Source organism: Oryzias latipes, chromosome 3, assembly GCF_002234675.1.
Source record: "Oryzias latipes chromosome 3, ASM223467v1".
Lineage (NCBI taxonomy): Eukaryota > Metazoa > Chordata > Actinopteri > Beloniformes > Adrianichthyidae > Oryzias > Oryzias latipes.
Window position 1 is genome coordinate 11,976,075 of NC_019861.2, and position 19,627 is coordinate 11,995,701.

General features: G+C 38.6%; 1 protein-coding gene across 4 annotated transcripts; it reads left to right on the forward strand.

Moving 5' to 3' along the window:
- The first annotated feature begins 1,518 nt into the window (after positions 1-1,518).
- Positions 1,519-18,442, forward strand: kif23 (kinesin family member 23). Of its 4 annotated transcripts, XM_023952972.1 has the most exons (23): positions 1,519-1,621; positions 2,115-2,181; positions 3,047-3,175; positions 3,786-3,891; positions 4,159-4,295; positions 5,998-6,110; positions 6,212-6,382; positions 7,012-7,124; positions 7,372-7,493; positions 8,379-8,481; positions 8,567-8,646; positions 8,730-8,849; positions 9,675-9,834; positions 10,176-10,337; positions 10,435-10,601; positions 10,703-10,876; positions 12,117-12,314; positions 12,523-12,822; positions 15,406-15,639; positions 15,784-15,872; positions 17,567-17,627; positions 17,772-17,806; positions 17,892-18,442. In XM_023952972.1, exons 1-23 carry the CDS (start codon positions 1,608-1,610, stop codon positions 17,905-17,907), a joined length of 2,871 nt encoding a protein of 956 aa, XP_023808740.1. In that variant the 5' UTR covers positions 1,519-1,607; the 3' UTR covers positions 17,908-18,442. The 4 variants fall into 4 exon arrangements, with proteins under 4 accessions (XP_023808740.1, XP_023808747.1, XP_023808749.1 ...); XM_023952979.1 differs by lacking the exon at positions 15,406-15,639; XM_023952981.1 differs by lacking the exon at positions 12,523-12,822.
- The last annotated feature ends 1,185 nt before the right edge of the window (positions 18,443-19,627 follow it).

Genomic DNA, 19,627 nt, shown 5'->3' on the forward strand with positions numbered 1-19,627 from the left:
GATAACATGGTGCAGTATAAAAGTAGTGATTATTCAGCACACAGGAATAACCAACCACTATAATAGACACTTATAATTTGATCCTTTATGTTTTCATAACAAAATATACTTTTGCATTGAGGTTACAGAATGAAACAGCTCCTATGAGTTGTGAATGCAGAAACCCAGAACCTATAATTCCCCAATAGGTGCATCTCACAAATATTACAGTTCTGGCTTTGGCTAAGTGCACCGCTGTCCGCTGTTCTTGGCGTCACACCTTTTCATTGATTTTTAACTGTTAAATCTATAATTCACACACACTCTAATATTGAACACCACAGGAAATATAACAAGTTTACTGTCTAAGTCACAGGTTTAGAATTTCTCCGACAGCTACACCCCTTCTGGCAAATATGCAATCTAGTGCTGTCTTCTGAATTTCCAAATTTTACCTGTTATTCCACACATACAGAATATCTCACAGCATTCTCCTTGTTAAGTCAGCAACTTCTCTGCCTAGACATTACCAATAAACTCAATATCAGCAACTTCAATGGACTTAAACAAGTGTGAGCCAAACAAACACCTTAGCTGAACCTTTGGAAAACAAATTAATTCATTACAACTATGTGAATTCTTTTAGAAGAGGTAACAACAAATGAGGTCACATTTAAAACTGATGTTACATGTAAAACACAAAGGAAACCCCATGTATTGATTCTCCGTGTTCAAAGACACAGTAGATTGAGTTTCCTTTTAATAAGGTTAATGAGCATCCCCCCCCCCCAAAAAAAAAAAAAAAAAACCATAAATAAATGTAAATTTGATAAAGACAGTTTTAGTCACTGATGACAAATAATGTTAAAGGTCCAACTAAAATTTTTTTTTTTTTGAAAACAATAAAACAAGGTTTTATTAAAAACTGTTACATTATTGCAAGAAAAAAATAAGGCCAGTTAAGCAGATAATTTGAGTTTTACCTCCCTTTTAACTTTTCTATAAATATGTGAAATTAGAACTAAATGTAATAAATTTCAATATATGGTGTTTGTTAGGTTTTGAACTAGACCTGCATATATTTTGTTTTTACGCACATTATTGATGTGGTTGATAATATTTGTAGAATATTGAGTTAATATAATTCATTCAAATTTTCAAATGATTTGATTAGCCCATTCTGGTAGTATGAAATAAAACTGTGTGGATGTAGGCCTGCAAAAAATATAGAGTAACAGAGCATGTAACAGAATGTGACAAACCGCCGCAGAAACAAATTGGATTTGTCCACAGAATTATCTGCACAATCTGCACGTCAGCCTAAATTACACTATTGCTATAAAATAATTGAAACCATTTTTTTCTTGTTCTAAATACGTAAGAAAAAAAACTTTGTGAACATTTTAAAACAGGACTAGACCCGTTTTATCCCTTCATAAAACTGTTTTACAGATGGGTTTGAATGGACTAGGTGAACCGGAAATGAAGGCGGGACTTCCGCTGACTCACCTTCTATCGTGATTGGTCGAATAACTTTTGTGACGCAGCAACGATTCACAAGAGGGAATTTTCAAATCGAGAAGAGGCGTCTCTGTGGAGCAGTTGAGAGTGCACCGGTAACATAAACAATGCAGAAAACAAGGTCAGTGTCACTCCACTTGATCATAGCTACGAAAGACGTTACTGGCATTTTAACTGTTTATTTCTTACGCCGACTTTTATATTTGTTTATCGAAATAAACTTTGAATATGTGATTCCTGGAAGTCCGGAAGGGAACAGAAGAACGTTAGCTTACGCTGTTGTTTGTTTAGCAATTGACTTTTCTCGCCCTAAAAACTTTGTGAACTCAATAAACTCACCTCCTAAACTGTCTAATAAATGTGAAAATACACGCTACTCAAATGGTAACCAAGCTGTCTGTGACGTGAACGTCTATTTGCTGTTATTGGAGTTTATTTTGACGGAAAAATGTCACATGAGCTAGCCATTAGCAACTTAGCTAAAGGTTTAGCACTCATAGTTAATGACGAGTAAGAAAAGAAATGTTGAATTGATGTATCTGACTTTAGACTCGTCAAAAAGATGTGGATTTCCATACACCTAATGTTGACTGTATCATCACTGTGTGTCGCAGCAAAGGGAGGACTCCCCGGAGGCCCGGCCAAAAGAAGCCATCAAACACAGAAAGAGACCCTGTTGGAGTAAGTCTTTTGCTCGAGTCATTCTCACACTTGAATGACGTGGAACCACTGACATTGACAAATGTAAATTCAACTGACAAATTTAAAAATTACACTTTATTTGGATTTTAATGTGTTTGCATCCCCAAAAAGTATGCAGTTTCTTGAACTTGTCAGATTTTTTTTTTCTAAACAGAAAGTCAAGTTTAATATTAAACTAATTGATCATTGCATGGAATTACAACTCTAGTACTGATGAAAATTGTGTTTTTAACATGTTCTTGTAGCATTTTTCTCATGATGGAGGACATATATCAAGAAACGTAAGATAAAACTGCATTTCTGAGTATTTCTTTATTCAAATCATTGTAAATCAGGGACAAACAAAGAAAAAAAAAACAATTTTATGAAGCTTGTAGCTGTGACGTAGAAGCTACAATGGGTGGGCCACCCTGCTCTGCTCTGCTCTATTCTGTTACATTCACTTGTAGGCAAATAGATCCACAAATGTCTTTGTTTTCCTCGTTCCAGCTGGCATCCGGCTCAAAACTGTACGGTTGGGAAGTTCCAATATTGCTCGCCATTTCTGTTGCATTGCTAATATTAGGTTGGAGTTGTGAGGGGCTATTAGCTCGCACAAAGTCAGAGGCAAATTTCTGATGAGCTTCTGTTGCTCAGTAGAAACTATGTCTTAGAAAATGAGAGTTTTTTATTTTAAAGTTTTTAATTTTTGCTAGTAAATTGCTTAATTATAAATAAAAGACCACTGGGAATGATTTGAAAATAGATCAAAAGATGATTGACTTGGGGCTTTAAATCAGAAAGTTTCACACCGATAAGTATGTTTTCATTTGCCTAAAACTAATTTGGACCTTGCTGTCTACAGGTTTATTGTCGGATTCGTCCACTCATTTCAGAAGATGAGGAATGCTGTATTGAGATGATCAGCAGCACGACTATTCAGCTGCACGCCCCCGATGGACTCAAAGCCAACCGCAATGGAGAATATAAAGAGGTAAGAGCATCACCATCAAAAGTTTTGTGAAACATGACACTAATTGTCATCAAATCCCTATTTTATTTTGATTTCAATACTGCAAAGGTATTGTTAAACGTTTGCTGTCTTATTGAATGAGTTAAATTTGTGGATTGGGAAATATTCATTGAGGATGTAACAATTTATTTTAATGATTCGATTCAAATCATAATTTGTGGTTGATTATTCACTAACCTAATGTGGATCCAGGACATTTTTAACCAAAACTTCAACCAGTGTGATTCAGAGATAAATACCTGGTACTGAACAGAGCAGTTGAAGTTTTCCAGATTTCTGGGAAAATAAAGTGTAAATTAAATATGTGTACAAACAAAACAAGTAAACAAGAATTACCGTAATGACAAATCCATTCACATTTTAGCTTCCCAAGTTCAGCCCACTGTTGTTTTTCCACATCAAAATAATCCAAAGGGAACATTATTAGAACATTGTAGTTCTAAAAGGGCCTGACTCTATTTTAGCCACTGCTTACCTCCTTCTGCTCACAATCAACATTGGTTATAGATATGGTGCAGAGGCAAAGTAAAAACATGAAATCCATTTGTATTTTTCTGTACTTCTTTTCCAGACACAATACTCTTTTAAAAAAGTGTTTGGAGTTAATACAACCCAAATGGAGCTCTTTCAGGATGTTGCTAAGCCGTTGGTAAACGACCTCATTCACTGTAAAAATGGTGAGTTTAAGACTTTTAAGCCTTATATTTGATAGTTTTTGTGCTTAAAAACAGATGTGTATCGTAAATATTAAGTTGTTTGTCAGATTGGAAAACTGAGCCATTGGCAGGTAAACCTGCCCTTTTTAATGGAAAGGAAGCAGCACTAGTTGTAGTCAGTAGAGTTTAGGTGTTGTATAAATAACATTTTGTCCAGAGAAAGATAACAGGATGTCTGTAACTTAAATATTTCAGAAAAATTCAGTTAAATTTAAACAAAATCCACAGGTTTGTTGTTTACATATGGCGTCACTGGAAGTGGTAAAACCTTCACCATGACGGGCTCTCCAGGAGAAGGCGGCCTTCTCCCGCGTTCTTTGGACATGCTCTTCAACAGCATCGGCCCTTTTCAGGCCAAAAGATATGTAAGACCTGCATCCGTTTTTTCTAAATTCATCATTCAGGATTCAAAGGGTTTATTATCATATGCACAGTAAAGAAACGGGTTTCCCTGCACAATGAAATTTTTTCTTTGCTGTCTGCTCTGAATGCCAAAAAGTATCGAGGAAACAGAAACAATTCACACACAACATACACACAAAAACACAAGATGTCGAGTGGCAATTCTTAAAGTGCAAATGTGCAAAAGTGATGATAACAGTAGCGAACAATGAGGATGTGCAAAGGTGCAGTTTGTTGTTTCAGACTCCTGTCAGCTGTTAAGGAGTCTGATGGCAGAGGGAAAGAAAGAGTTCTTGAGTCTGGTGGTCCTGCACTTAACACTCCTGTACCTCCGTCCTGAGGGGAGGAGAGTGAACAGTCCTCGTTGCGGGTGGGTGGGGTCCTTGATGATGGAGGCAGCTCTCCTGCAGACCCTGCGTTTGTAGATGCTCTGCAGCGAGGGGAGAGGAGTCCTGATGATCTTGGACGCAGTCTTCACCACTCTCTGCAGGCGTTTGCGGTCCATGGCAGAAGAGCTGCTGTACCAGACTGTGATGCATTTGGTCAGAATGGACTCAACCATGCAGCTGTAGAAGTTGCTGAGGATCTTTGGGGACATGCCGAACCTCCTCAGCCTCCTCAGAAAGTACAGCCGCTGATGAGCTTTCTTCACCAGCTGTGACGTATTTAGTGTCCAGGTGAGGTCCTGGCTGAGGTGGACCCCCAGATATTTAAAGCTGCTCATCCTCTCCACTTCCAGATCCTGGATAAGAAGCGGCTGATGAGGGTTCCTTCTCTCTTTCCTCATGTCCACTATCATCTCCTTTGTCTTGTCTGTGTTGAGGGTGAGGTTGTTGTCCTCACACCATGTCACCAGACTGGCCACCTCCCTCCTGAAGGCTGCTTTGTCCCCGCCAGTGATGCGTCCTATCACAGCGGTGTCGTCAGCAAACTTCAGGATGATATTGCCCTTATGAGAGGCCACACAGTCATGGGTGAACAGGGTGTAGAGGATGGGGCTGAGAACACAACCCTGTGGTGTGCCTATGTCTGTGATGATGCTGGCTGAAGTCCTGTTCCCTATTCTGACAGACTGAGGCCTGCCAGTCAGAAAGTCCAGGAGCTAGTCACAGATGATGGGGGTGTATTCCAAGGGAGAACAGTTTGTGGGGAACGACCATGTTGAATGCAGAACTGTAGTCAATAAAGAGCATCCTGATGTAGGAGTCTGTATTCTCCAGGTGTGAGAGGGAGGTGTACAGTGCTGCGGCAAAGGCATCCGAGGTGGACTTGTTGGGCCTGTATGCGTACTGCAGGGGGTCTAGTGTGTCTGGGATGCTCCTCTGAATGTGGGTCAGCATCACTCTCTCAAAGCACTTCATAATGATCGGAGTGAGTGCTACTGGTCTGTGGTCATTCAGGCAGGTGGGAGGGCTCTTCTTGGGGAGGGGAACAATGGTTGTGGTCTTGAAGCAGGAGGGGACGGCTCTCTGGCTGACGGAGAGGTTGAATATCGAGGTGATAACGTCTTTCAGCTCGTTAGCACATGCTCTTAGTTCTCGTCCAGGAATGTTGTCCGGACCTGTCGCCTTGCGGGTGTTGATCCACCTCAGGAATTTGTCTACCTGTCTTTTACATGTTTAGGTACATTTGTGACTTCTGCAATTTGCTTCAAATTTTCATCAGGTCTTCAAGCCAGATGACAAAAATGGAATGGAAATCCAGAGTCAAGTTGATGCTCTCCTTGAGCGACAGAAGCGTGATAGTCAGCAGTCGGTGCCCAAAACGCCATCATCCAGGTACAAATGAACCATGCTTTTCTCCTTTTACAATCTAAATGTGTTTTAGTTAAAACAGTTGAAACGGATTCAGAAAGTTGATAAGACTTTTGCTTTTTCAGGCAAAAGGCTGACCCAGAGTTTGCAGATATGATCAGTCCAGATGAGGCATGCAAATCTGAGAGTGTGGACGAAGACTGCTGTTTCAGCGTATTTGTGTCCTACATCGAGATCTACAACAACTACATCTATGATCTTCTTGAAGATGCTCCTTTTGATCCAATAAGACCAAAGTAGGACAAGTGCATGCTTTTTTTTGTGTCAGTTTGAAAGGTTATTTGCACGAGATTTGTTTTAGGAAATATCATGCTTGTGATGGTTGATGTGTGCAGTTTGATAAAAGCTGTGTATTACAGTTGTTGTGACACAGTAAGTCTACATTTTGTTGACGAGTTGTCAACTTTTGGTAGGTGGCTTGATGGAGGCACGCCAATACGCAACAAAGAGTTCACGTATGTCCCCAGTGAAATAGCATTAGACCTTGTGTTTATTCACAGCCTCGTCTTGGCTGTTCCTGCTGTTTGGTACGAGTCAATAGTCTTGTTCCATCCCAGCAACGCTGAACTTGTTAATGATAATGGTGCTGCATACCCAGCTTTGAGACATCTTGTTGGCTGTGCTCTGTAACATGAAGATGAAAACAAAGTGATGTCCCTGAATGGCTCATGAGTTGTTTCTGTTCAAACCCAGCGTGCATGTACTGTATGACCCCCCCCCCCCCCCCCCCCCCCCCCCCCCCCCAGATCTCGTTTTACCTGTACTAATGCTTCATTTAGCTTTAAGTGCTTTTATCACTAAGCCAGTAAACCTTTGCTGCAATTTGTGCTGTTTCCTCATAAGTGTGTGTTTTTTTTTTTTTTAGACCACCTCAGTCCAAGGTTCTCCGTGAAGATCAGAACCATAACATGTATGTTGCCGGCTGCACAGAAGTTGAAGTGAAATCTACAGAAGAGGCTTTTGAAATCTTTTGGAAAGGTTGGTCTTTTATTCTCCTTTTTATTTTTGAAATAAAAAACTTTTAAAAAGTGTTTACGCTGTGGTTTTATAGCTTTTGTAACTTTTTTTTAATGAAAACTAAAATACTCAAAACACTAAACATCTGCTAGACTTTAAAATAAGACCTTTGAGCTTTCAGATGCTGCTGTAAAATCAAGCAAAAGTTCCTAAACGAGCTGTTGTGATGTGAACGTAACTCTACTGTTCTCCTGGGATGTTTTACCAGGACAAAAGAAGAGACGGATCGCAAACACTCAGCTTAACCGGGAATCCAGCCGCTCTCACAGCGTGTTCACCGTCAAGTTGGTTCAAGCACCACTTGATGCTGATGGAGATCATATACTGCAGGTGAAATGCGTGCTTCAGTATGAATATTGTTTATTTATTTAATAACATGTCGGGCTTAAAAATTCAAGCGCTTTAAACAGCTCCGAGCATGAATAGTGCTTTTTTTATTTATGTAAATAAAGCTTGATTTGATTTGATTGAGAACATCCTAAAATGCCTTAAATATATTTAAACAAAAACAATACTGTACAAGTTGTATCTTCATTTGTTTGGCACATCAAGGCAAAATAATTTTTATTTTTTCATTGAAATATAATTTTCTTTAGGGCTAAGAATTATTTTTATCCATTGTGCTAACAGGCTTATAGCAATAAGTTGGAAAATCAAAAACTTTACAAAAAATTACTTTAAAATGAAAAATAACTCAAGTGGAAATCCTAATTAAACAAATTATTGTTTACTAAATGTGCCTCAAACTCTTCAATTTTTTGTGATTATTCATTTATTAATAAATTTATATACCAGTAATGAGGCCTTTTCTATTATTCTTAAGAATGTTTTATTATTTTACCTTCGTGTTGTTTCGTTTTGACGTTATTTTCTGCATTTATAGATGTTTTCTAAACTAAACACGAAGCACGGTTCTTTAGCAAGTAACATCTTCCATTTGATTCGTGGTGTTATGAAGCCTTCAAATTACATTTATTAACTCTAGATGGACGCAATATTCAAATATAATTAATTTAAACGGTTTAAATGAAATTGTTGTATTAAAAAGTGTTGCACAGAAGTCGATTTAAATTTACAGCTAGATAAAATAGGTAAAAGTTTTGTTATGTCATTATAAAATATTTCACAAATACTTTGCTGGCTAAATCTAAATGACAACAGTTGATCTGTAAAAATATAAACATAAAAAGGCCTGACAGTTGTCTGTTTAAACAGGACAAAAACCAGGTGAACGTGAGTCAGCTGTGTCTGGTTGACCTGGCGGGCAGTGAACGCACCAGCAGAACCAGAGCAGAGGGGAGCCGTCTCCGTGAAGCAGGTTGGTTCACCTGTTTTTGGCTTGGCCTCACATATTATCTACTTATGTGGTATTTCAAACAGATTTATTTATGTGTTGTTTACAGGTAACATTAATCAGTCCCTAATGACGCTGCGCACATGTATGGAGGTCCTGCGTGAGAACCAGATGTGTGGAACTAACAAGGTTCATATTAATTATTAAATGTTCCACCTTCATTTTCCATGAAGATGATCTCAACAAAACTTTTTTTTTTTTTTTTTTTTCAGATGGTTCCATACAGAGACTCTAAAGTCACACATCTGTTTAAAAACTACTTTGATGGGGAGGGAAAAGTCAGGATGATTGTGTGCGTCAACCCAAATGCAGATGACTATGAAGAATCTGCGGTGAGACAAAATACTTTTGTTAAACATCTATCAGCCATCTATTATGAAAAGGTCTTATTTTATTATTTCATATTTGCCGGTTAATTATTTTTGATTCTCTCTGATGATTCACATTTGATTTGTTTGATAAGAGTTCCTGCTGTCCTAAAGTTATCAAATTCTAAAATCTTTTTCCATATCTAACATATACTTTTGTTTGTATAACTTTGATTATAAATCCATTACAGAGACGACGTTTAGCTGTAGTTTCTTTTATTTATTTATCGCTCTTTTGAGCCCCATTCAAACATGTTTGTGGACATGGTTTAATTTAAAATAATAAATGTTGACAGCTGATTAAAGTAACTCCTATCATTTCAAGTAATTTAAATATGTTTTTCAAAACTCAACTTCAACTTTTTCATGGTGTGTAAATGATTCCTTAAAAAACTGAGGGGGAAAAAACCTGTTCCATATGAACTCATGAAAAAACAGAAAAGGGTTTAAGAGTTTTACCTGTAAATGCTTTCTGAGGGATTTTTACTTCTGTTTTTTTCATGCAGGTAACGAAAAACTCACTGTTTTTCAAAATTATTTGGGTTATTATTTTTGTACTTATGTACCTATACATGCTACACTTTTTAATTGTGTTCATAATTTGAATTCTGTAAAAACTGTTTTTATCTAGCCTTTTTGATTCTGTGTTTCCTAAAGACACCTTTACGCGGTTAACCCCAGCAATCAAACTGCCTACATTCCAATCAGAAAAGAGCCGCTCCAGCGTAGCAGAGCAGAAATGCTTAGTCTGGTTTGGCTGCAAGTTGGGTGTCATTGTTTGTGTTGCAGCTGGTGATGCGCTTTGCAGAAATGACCCAAGAAGTGGAGGTGGCTCGGCCAGTAGATCGAGCAATCTATAGCCTTCCAGCCGGGCGCAGACACAAAAACCAGGCGTTCAAAGATGAGCTGTCCCGACGGCTGGCAGAGAGGGGAGGTCCAGTTAATCCAGGTATGCCCCCCCCCCCCCCCCCCCCCCCCCCCCCCCCCCCCCCCCCCCCCGTAGTGTTCTGCTGAGCTCAGACTGTTCATGTCAGGGATGTTAGGACAATGTCACATGCACAGCTCAAAGGATTTAGGTTAGGTTTAGGTTGGGTGAAGTTTGGCTGAAATAATTGTGCTGTGATCATACAGTACAGACCAAAAGTTAGGACACACCTTCTCATTCAAATGAATGGGAAGGAGAGTCCAAACTTTTGTTCTGTACTGTAAATGTTGAGTTCAGAGGTGTAACAGGAACATGGACTCAGTATTTACTTTGTTATTCTTTTCTATGACCATTCGGAAACACAGACGACCCAGGTTTGCTGAACCAGCTCATAGAAAGCCTCCCAGCTCTGCCTCCGTGCGAGCTGGTGGATCCCACCGATGATCAGATGCTTCCCCGCCTGATCGAAGTCTTGGAAAGACGGCAACATATCCGTCAAATGATGAAGGAGCAGTTCAATCAAACCGGTACAAACCAGTTTTTCTTTGCCACAAGTACCTGAAGACACTTTTATTTGTGTATAAACTGGACAGATAGATAACATTTAACTTTTGTTTTTTTCAGCCAATACACTGCAGTCCATGCTGCAACAGTTTAACAGTCAGCTGGGTGCAAAGGAGACTTTCCTCCATGACCAACAAAGCAAGCTAAACGAGAAAGACAAAGTCATTCTCAACCAGAGGACAGAGATCGAACGGCTGGAAAAGAAATCTAAGACGCTGGAATACAAGGTCCTCTACAGATGCAAACTAATCTTTACAGTTCCGAGAATATTTGTTCTAGCTTGGTTGGAATTTCTCTGCTTTACTCTTACTTGGGATTCTCTCCTTAGATCGATATCCTTCAGAAAACGACAGGGATGTACGAGCAGGATAAACGCTCCCTTCAACAGGAGCTGGAGAGCCGGGAGCAGAGGCTGCAGAGGGAGCTGGCAGAGAGGAGGCGCATGGAGCAGCGCATGCAAGGCGTGGTCACTGACACCAAACTCAAGTGGGAGAAGGAGTGTGTGCGTAAAACTGATCACTCATGCAACACTATTTCAAAGCATTTGTAAAGTTTGAGCCTTTTACAAAGTCACAGTGGCCATGACAGTGATAGAGGAATAAAATATTTATGAGGTGCCAAAATCATTTCTCTGAAGCTACGTTCATAAAATCCTCAGCAACGTGCGTTCAAGCGACCACTTCCAATGAGAAGTCTATGTAAAAGTGTGTTTCAGGCTTCCTCGTTCAAAACTCGTGCATCACTACTCTGGTTTTTACGACCGTTCTCGGGCTCTATGTACAGAACATGCGGTCTTTGAACGCACAATGAAAGTTAAACCAGGTTAAACTTTGACAAATCAGGTTCTGTAGGTTGTATGGATGGCTTCCTCTTCCATTTACAGAAGTGACAACTTTGAGAATGGATCATGTAGGAGAAATTAGTATTGCGTTTTGTGTTCATGTAACACCAATTCTTATGTATATCGGAATAGAGCAGGGAAATAAGCTACAGGTCGCTACAGTAGAAAAAGATGAAGCGCACCCCTTCTTGTGCAGTGTGAACACCGTGGGCAAAATGTGTGTTCTAAGGAACCGCTTTTAGCGTGTTCTTAAATGTGCGTCAAATGCCTGCTGCTTCAAACTAGCTGAAATTTAACGTCTAAATCGACGTCTCCCATCCTGTTCTGTGGGAGCTACCGCCCTGCTTGTCTGTAGGCCTGCACAATATACCGCAAATTTATCGTTATCGCAGTGTCAAGCTGTGCAATATGCATATCGCAAAAGACAGCGAAAATTGCAATAAATGGTTACCTTAAATGTGTTAAAACAATCTTATGGCAACTTGAAGCATTTAACGAATCAAATAAATCCCTTTATGCAATTGACCAGTCGGATGGACCCCTTCACGTTGTTGACCGATCAGATGGAGCCCTATAATGTTAGATGTTTGCCTCATATGTTGACGAGGGTCATTTGGAGTATAATTTTTAAACTGTTGCAATGAAATTGGAAAGATGCTTTTGCTCTTTATTCATGTACCGCAAATTATATGGTTATCGCAATATGAATCACCAATATTGCATATCGCATGTTTTCCTCATATCATGCAGCCCTAGAGCCCAGTTTCTAATTGGCTGAACACACCTGATCCAGGTGACCAATAATTACTGAAGCAGGGTTAGCTGCAAAACGAGCAGGGCGGTAGTTCAAGAGGATCAGGATTGGAGACCACTGCAAATATGGTTTATGCTTTCTTTATAGGAGAGGCGAGTGAACGCCAAGCAGCTGGAGTTGCAGAATAAGCTGTGGGTAAAGGATGAAAAGCTGAAGCAGCTCAAAGCCATTGTGACCGAGAGCAGCGGCGCTCCAGCAGAGCGGCAGGAAAAGCCTGAGAGACCCTCCAGAGAAAGAGATCGCAACCACGCGCAGAAGCGGTCTGCTTCTCCGTCACCACTCCCTGTAAGCCATGCGTCCCATGATCCTTAGATCTCAGCAGTGCACCCTCAGTCCCTCTTTCTTAATGTGCAAAGTTTGCATGCAGCTAATTGTGGTATAATGTAATGTGATAATCTTCTGGGCACTTTTGTGTTCTGCTGATTGTTAATCTTGTGTTTATGTCGATCTGGAAACTAACAATCACTGGCCCTGTTCCCCAATCACTTCACAGGAGTCGAGCCAAAATCCTTCTCACAAAAATCAAGCCAGATGTAGAGTAGTTCAGGAGCCTTACCCTGCATCCACCCCCTCCACCTCCTCCTCCTTTCCTTCAGTTGCCTCCTGTGTCTCTGACTGGGAGCAGAGGTATCCCCTAGATTCAGGCAGGCCTGAGACTCCCCAGTGCAGCAGCAGGACTCCTGCCCAATGCTACAGCGCAAGCAGTGTGGGTCGCAGGAGAGGCCAACGCTGGGCCCCCGACACCCCTGCCACCCCTATTGTCTATGGATTAGACATAGAGGCAGGCACAAGGGTTAGTGTGTGCGCCAGTCTGTAGATGTTCTATTCAAGTTTGCATCATGAGTTTCATTCTAGATCTGCACCAGTAATGTTTTTAGTGGACGAGTTCTGTGGTAGATCAGTGTTTGTTTGTGTCTCATTGTGCTCCTTCCTTCACTCTGCTTGCTTTGTAAGGCTTTCTTTGTGCTTATAGCCGCTTGTTCTTGTCCTTTCACAGATGAGTAGCATCTTCTTAAACTGCAAAAGCTGACCTAATTTAAAAAAAATACTAGCACCTTATGTAGCAGCAGCAGCTCGGCACATTTAATCAAAACAAAGCAAACATTTTCATCTAAAGTAATTTCAGGAAGATATATAAAAAATACCAACACATATGTTAACAAATATATAGAAACATATTACGTTTGGATTAAAGGTCACGACTGAATTAAGGGTGACTGATCCTAGATCCCAGGTCTGCTACCTGTAACGCTAAAAGAGCTTTCCTTCAAACCAAATCCCAGGGAGAGCCAGAAAGTCCCACTTTACCGTTTAGAATATTTACTATATTGTTTTTGTGGCCACTAAGTCACTTATTTATTACTGTATTTATTTAAATATTTACAATAATTTAATTCTTAAAGTGTTGTGTTTTCATTACATTATTTGTGACGGCAGCACATAAAAGTTCCTTTCAAAATAAAATACACCCTGTTTAAAATAGGATCCACCACATTTATTTAAAAAAAAATACAAGAAAACCAAGTCAAACATGGCATTTTCTATCAATATGGTGCACAGTCATCCCTTTTCTCATGTTGCAATAAAAAATGAAAACATATATGTAGAATTCCTTCCAACTCTTAAAAAAATCTATAGGTTACATGAAAATGCTATTAATTATGCCCTGAACAGAAACAGCTGAAGATCAGAATGTGTTATAAGCTTATTCTAATGATAAACCACTCTAACAGTAGATTAAACATTTTACCATCATTTTATTCAGTTATCTGACATGTATATAAAACTATGACCAAGCAATATTGGTTAAAACAAATTAACCAAAACTACAAATTTAACAATTTTTCAAATCTTTCTTCAAAGACTCACAATAGAGAGATAAAGGAGCTGCATGGAACTCCAGAGCCTCAGGTTGCAGACCCCTGCTCTAGATACATGTAGCTTACTGAAACATTTACATTGAAAGTGTTACTACCTTTTTAACCCATTGTCTGGCCTCTACTGTATAATAATGATGACCTCTTAGAGCAGTCAAGTAGTGGGATTGTGACATTTGGGGTATTACTAGGTGTGTAACGATTCATTTTAACGATTCGATTCATAGTCATCATTTGTGATCCATTTCATAATCGATATTGCTGCATTCTAAATAATCTGATTTGACCCATTCAATGACACAAAATCAATCCATGACATCTTTAGCCAAAGCTTCAACCAGTGTGACTCAGAGGTAAAAATACCTGGTGCTAAACAGTGCAGGTAAAGTTTTCAAGATTCCTTGAATTTCTGGGAAGATCTGTAAGTGTAACTTAAATATGTGTACAAACAAACAAGTAAACAAGAATTAATGGCAAATCTGTTCACAACCAGACAGATCGATGTGGTTGGATCTTATCGTAAAATAAACTTACCATGTCTCAACCCAAATGGTATTTTCCAATATCAATTTAGATTTTTAATTAATCTAATTTTGAAAATTTTTTTAATGATATACGTCGGTTCGATTCTGCCTCAGACAGATAGATCTGGTTTGATCGTAGAAATAGAAATCGATGAATCGTTACGCCCCTATTAATAGCTCTTTATAATTGCTTTAACCAGAATGATTAATGAGAGATTTATTAAACTCAAGATTGAGCAAGTTGAAATTTTTGAGAGACTTTTAACAAACCATTATTTCCAGTGTCTGCTTGGTGTATAATGTCAAGGCACTTTCAAGCTTCATTCCATATTTCTTTATAGATATTCCTCACTCAATAAATAGTTTATTTTCTTTGTGTAAAAATAACAATATAATCTGACAGTTATACCTGCATTTATGTCTGGGAGCTGCTGTTAGGAAGGTTTTCTTGATTATAAGAATAAGTCGATGAAGACTCTCATTCATCCAGGTTGATTCCATCATAGTCAATCATGTCAATTCAGAATTGACAAAGCCTTTTGGATAAGAGGTTAAACGTCTTCCAACTTTAAGAACTAAGTCCAGATGACAACCCTTAAACCTACTACTATTATTTATAGGAATAACTTTCATGTCGTTTGCATTCTTTGACGTGTCTGTGCTCCTTTGCATGCTAGTTGTCAGTAACTGTGTTTGGCCATAATAACAGTGCATTACTGGACAGTCCTAGTCTATAAAGTCTCCATGTGAAGAGACTTCTTGAAAATCTCCTATATGACGTCAATTTGTAGCAAAGTATTTGTATTTAGACACATTTCCATATCTCAGTGACTACCAGCACTGCGCTTATTTTCACCCCAAGCTAACCCTCCCCAGTGGGTTTTCCCGCACGCCTTCCACACTAACGCTGACCAACTGAAATGGCGCCACATGTGAATAATGTCCTGGTTTGTGTTCTCACTTTGGGGTCACCAGACGGTTCCTCCGGTTCATCCAATGCACAGGCGATCTCACTCTGCAGGCGGGGAGAAATGGGTAGACCACAAACCGTCTTCAAATTTGGACCTAGACACTGTAATGCAGCCAATCATTCCCAATTCAATCAAGGTGTCCACCCCGAACGAGAAAGCTCTGTCGAAATGCCACAAGTATGTGCTAAGACACCAAGAGCTTGCCTCTGACGGGGAGATTGAAACCAAACTCATCAAGGTAAAACTAATCATTTTGATTTGAACTCTGCATGGATTTTTGAAATTCGATAAAATGCTGTTAATTATTTTTCTTGGGTGTCCCTTTTAACCATTTTTTACCTTGTGTATAATATTTGACAAAACTGTCTATTTTGTCTCACAGGGCAACGTTTTTAAAACCAGAGGTGGAGGACAAGCAGTCCAGTTCACTGACATCGAGACATTAAAACAGGAGTGTCCAACGGCGCCCAGGTACACCACCAGAAAAGGCAACACGAGGTTTTGAAGCTAAACATTTGCTGAGCCATGATATGTGGTTATGAAACAAAAACTGGCCTCGTTTCTGCTTGACAACATGGTGGTCGATTTTCCAGGAAAACGGCTCTGAAGCCGGGCATCACTGCCAAACATCTGGATCAGTTAGATTCCAGCTCACCATTCCATTTCCTGTAAACACGATTCCATTATCTATCAAATTATCTATCAATGTTGAAAACAAACTTTTGGGTTTGAAAACAGTTTTTGCAAACTAAGGTAGAAAATGCAAATAATTTTTACATTAAAAATGAGCCAAATGTTTGTTCATATTGAGTCCATATGATTTTCCTTTTGTTTGTTTTTTTGGAACTCTGCCCCTTTAACACCATGATTGAGATTTTATTTGTAGTAACTTAGTCAATCAATTTAATTAGTTTTATTAAAAGCAGAGGACATATGCTTTGATCTTCTGATGTTTGGCTTAGTTTGAGAAGTAGAGTAGAAGGTTATGGATTTATTACCATATATATAACCTGTACAATGGCAATATGAGCTAGTTTTTGGTTTTCTTCCAAACTTGCTTTAAAGCTCAACATCAAGAAATTCTTTTATTGTCACGAAATGTTTTCATGGAAATTTACGTTTAGTGATCCTTAAAGAATTTTTCATAGCTAGAACACGCTAAAAAATAATATTAAATATCTGGAATTTGTTTAGATATGAGCTCCTGTACAAAAGTGAATAAATCTTCTTATTTGGAGTCAGAACGACAACAAAGGATTAGAGCCATCATTAAAAATAAAATAAAAGTCCTAACATTATGAGAGAAAAAAAGTCAAAAACATGAAAAGGAACTGCAGTACGCCTACCCCCCCCAACGGAGAAATGAAAATTTTCACCCAGATTTCGCCCCAACAATAAAAAAGGAAAAATAACAAGTGGGTGTCCCATGGAAGATCCACTAAGCAACTCAGCTGTGCACCCCAACGCTAACCGAGGAAGCTGTGAAAAAGCTGAAGCAATTGTAGGCCTACGGCGGGGAGAAAAGACAGATAGAAAAAACCAGCACACACTTACCAACATCAACAAACAAATCCCGGACAAGCCCCCAATTGTTACCAATCAAACATAAGTGAAGAGGATACTGAAGGAAAACAGGACACCACAACCCATTGAAGGACCACTGGTTAGGGTTAATAAGTTTATTGTCTTTACTAGTCAACATCAGCTCTCCCTTCACGCAGCGTGTCTTCCTCTTTCATCCACGTCAGCTTCTCCTGACAATCAGCTGTCCAGATGAACGCCTTTCCATCAGCTGTTCCACCCCTCAGCTGGTCGACTCGCTTAAGAGCAAACAAACAGAAAAACAAACGCAACAGAAGGAAATGGAGAGAACTGGAAAGTTGTAAAATTATATATTTTTTAAACGGCCTTTTGCCTCACAAAATTATGACTTTGATATTGTAAATCCTTAATTTATGAATTATGAAACTATAACTTTATCATAATATAGTTACTCCCTTACTTAATCCTACAAGTTTATTCTTATAAAATTATGACTTTTTTTGTCATAATTTTACAACTTTTTCTTGGAAATTATTTTTTTTATTGTGGCCCTACAACTCTTTTGTACAGAACTGACTTCTATTCTATTCCAAGAATTAATAAAATCTTTTTTCATTTTTTAGTCGCAAGAGACGCTCTGGATCTGCTGAGGGACCTGCTCAAATTGAGGACCTGGAAAACAAAGTAACTTTTCATACAACAATATTGACTCATTTATGTAAACCGTGTCTCTGACGATGTTCTATTCATGAAAATAAAACATTTGTCATGCTTTTAAACATAACAGTTGACAGAATATTCCTGATATTTTATTTTTCTTCTCATCAGCCTCCTGCAATCAGCACAAGTCTTGCGTATCAAAAGTGAGTGAAAAGTCTCCGCTTGTGTGCCGTTGGTCCTTGTTTTGCAGAATGAAATGTTTCTCATATTTAATTTCTTCATCTGCAGACGCAGGAAACCTTAGGAGCTCTGCGATTGGAGGACTCCTGTTTTCAAACAGTCCGTCAATCAGTGGTCAGAGCTGCATCTATTTACAGTTTTACTTGTATGTTATCGTATTAGAAGTAATTATGGTGCAATGATATAATAATCACTGCTTATAGCTCTAGACTATAGTGTATTTTTTGCTCTTTCTTTCTGCTTTATGAATGCTGGAATTAAAAAAAAAAAAAAAAAGAACTTGATAAATGTTCGTACATGAAAACTCCATGACAAACCTGCTCACTTTTTACCTTTATTGTATCACACACAGTGTATATGTTGTTTTTTTGTTGTTTTATTTTTTACATTTTTTTTTTAATGACACGCCTTTCAGGGATGAATAAACTGTTTTTGTCTATGAATAGTTTCATCATAAAGCTTTGTTGTAGGCAATATATATTTGTGATGAACAAAAACATTTTTGAATGTAAATATTGAACTGGCAGAGGCTCCAAAGACGTGTGGTATACCAATTTTTTATTTTTCCTTTGGTGCCATTAAATTATTTCAATCGCCAATTGTGCTGATGTTTGACTTCATAAAAATATTCAAAGAAATTCATAAATGCTTCTTTTTTTTAAGCCTATGTTGCTTTTAAAGAAGCAGTGAATTTAAAATCTGAGGGTATTTGTTTATTCAATAGAAGTCCTTTTTTGCTTTAAGAAATCCCCATTTAAAGAGGTTTTAAAAGGCAAATTATTCCCTCAAACTAATATTTTTTGCCTCAAATTAGTATTTTTTAGCCACAAATTACCATCTTAACATTTTGTTGGAACAAATTGGCATCTTGTGTGGACAAATGAGTATTTTGATATCAATTCCTTCTAAAACGTTTCCACTGAATGCTCATTTCTCAGCACAAAATGTTAATTCTTACGCCAAGTTCCATAAACGCGCATTTCAGGCTGTGCTTAGCTTGGCCTGACAGTGGGTAAATGAGGCTTTTATTTCTTAATATTCATGTCAATATTTTTACTTCTTACACTACCATTGCTGTGGCAAAAACATACCAAATTACCCAAAGTATCATAAGTAATACTATCCATATTTCATTAAATTGAAGATATTGCAAATATTTTTTTCATTTCTTCAAATGGTTTGAAAACCATCTTAATTTCCAAAAAGTGTAATTTATTTTTTTACATGACCAGTGTTGTGGTTTTGTCAGACCACAACACTGGTCCTCACTCACTGGTGAGAGTTTCTACAGCTATGAATAGCATGGATGAGTGTTGCTAGCAGCAATCTTGTTTTTAGTAAGGATGAATTTCTATACAAACTGCATCAATGGACGGATGGATTTGATCTGCTGTTTTTCTGTTTAGTCAGCACATATTCAACAGAAATTTTCTAGGTCAGAGCGGGCACACAGCAGATGGCAGTAGTGGGTTTCAAACGCCTGGCGCTGCAGAATGGCTTCATGGTTAGCGTGGTAGTTATCGCCTTAGCTGGGTCCCGTGTGGCTCTGTGGCAGACTGGTGACCCGTCCAGCTGCCTGAGGACAGCTGTGAACAGCTGCAGCCTCTAACGTGATTGAAAAGAAGTGACAATAGATGGATGGAGCTAAACATTACTTCCTCAGGGAGGAATACATTTTTTTGGGGGATACATTTGTTTAATCAAATATCCATTTGGAAATGATTCTGGCTGAACTAGAAAATGATCTAGTGGTCCTGGAACAGCGATTTTAGATAACCTAGTCT

Bases quoted from the DNA above. Each gene is read 5' to 3' on its own strand.
- kif23 (XM_023952972.1), top strand. The intron at 2,182-3,046 runs GTAAGTCTTTTG...TGCTGTCTACAG, and splicing joins CAGAAAGAGACCCTGTTGGA to GTTTATTGTCGGATTCGTCC. The intron at 4,296-5,997 runs GTAAGACCTGCA...AATTTTCATCAG, and splicing joins CTTTTCAGGCCAAAAGATAT to GTCTTCAAGCCAGATGACAA.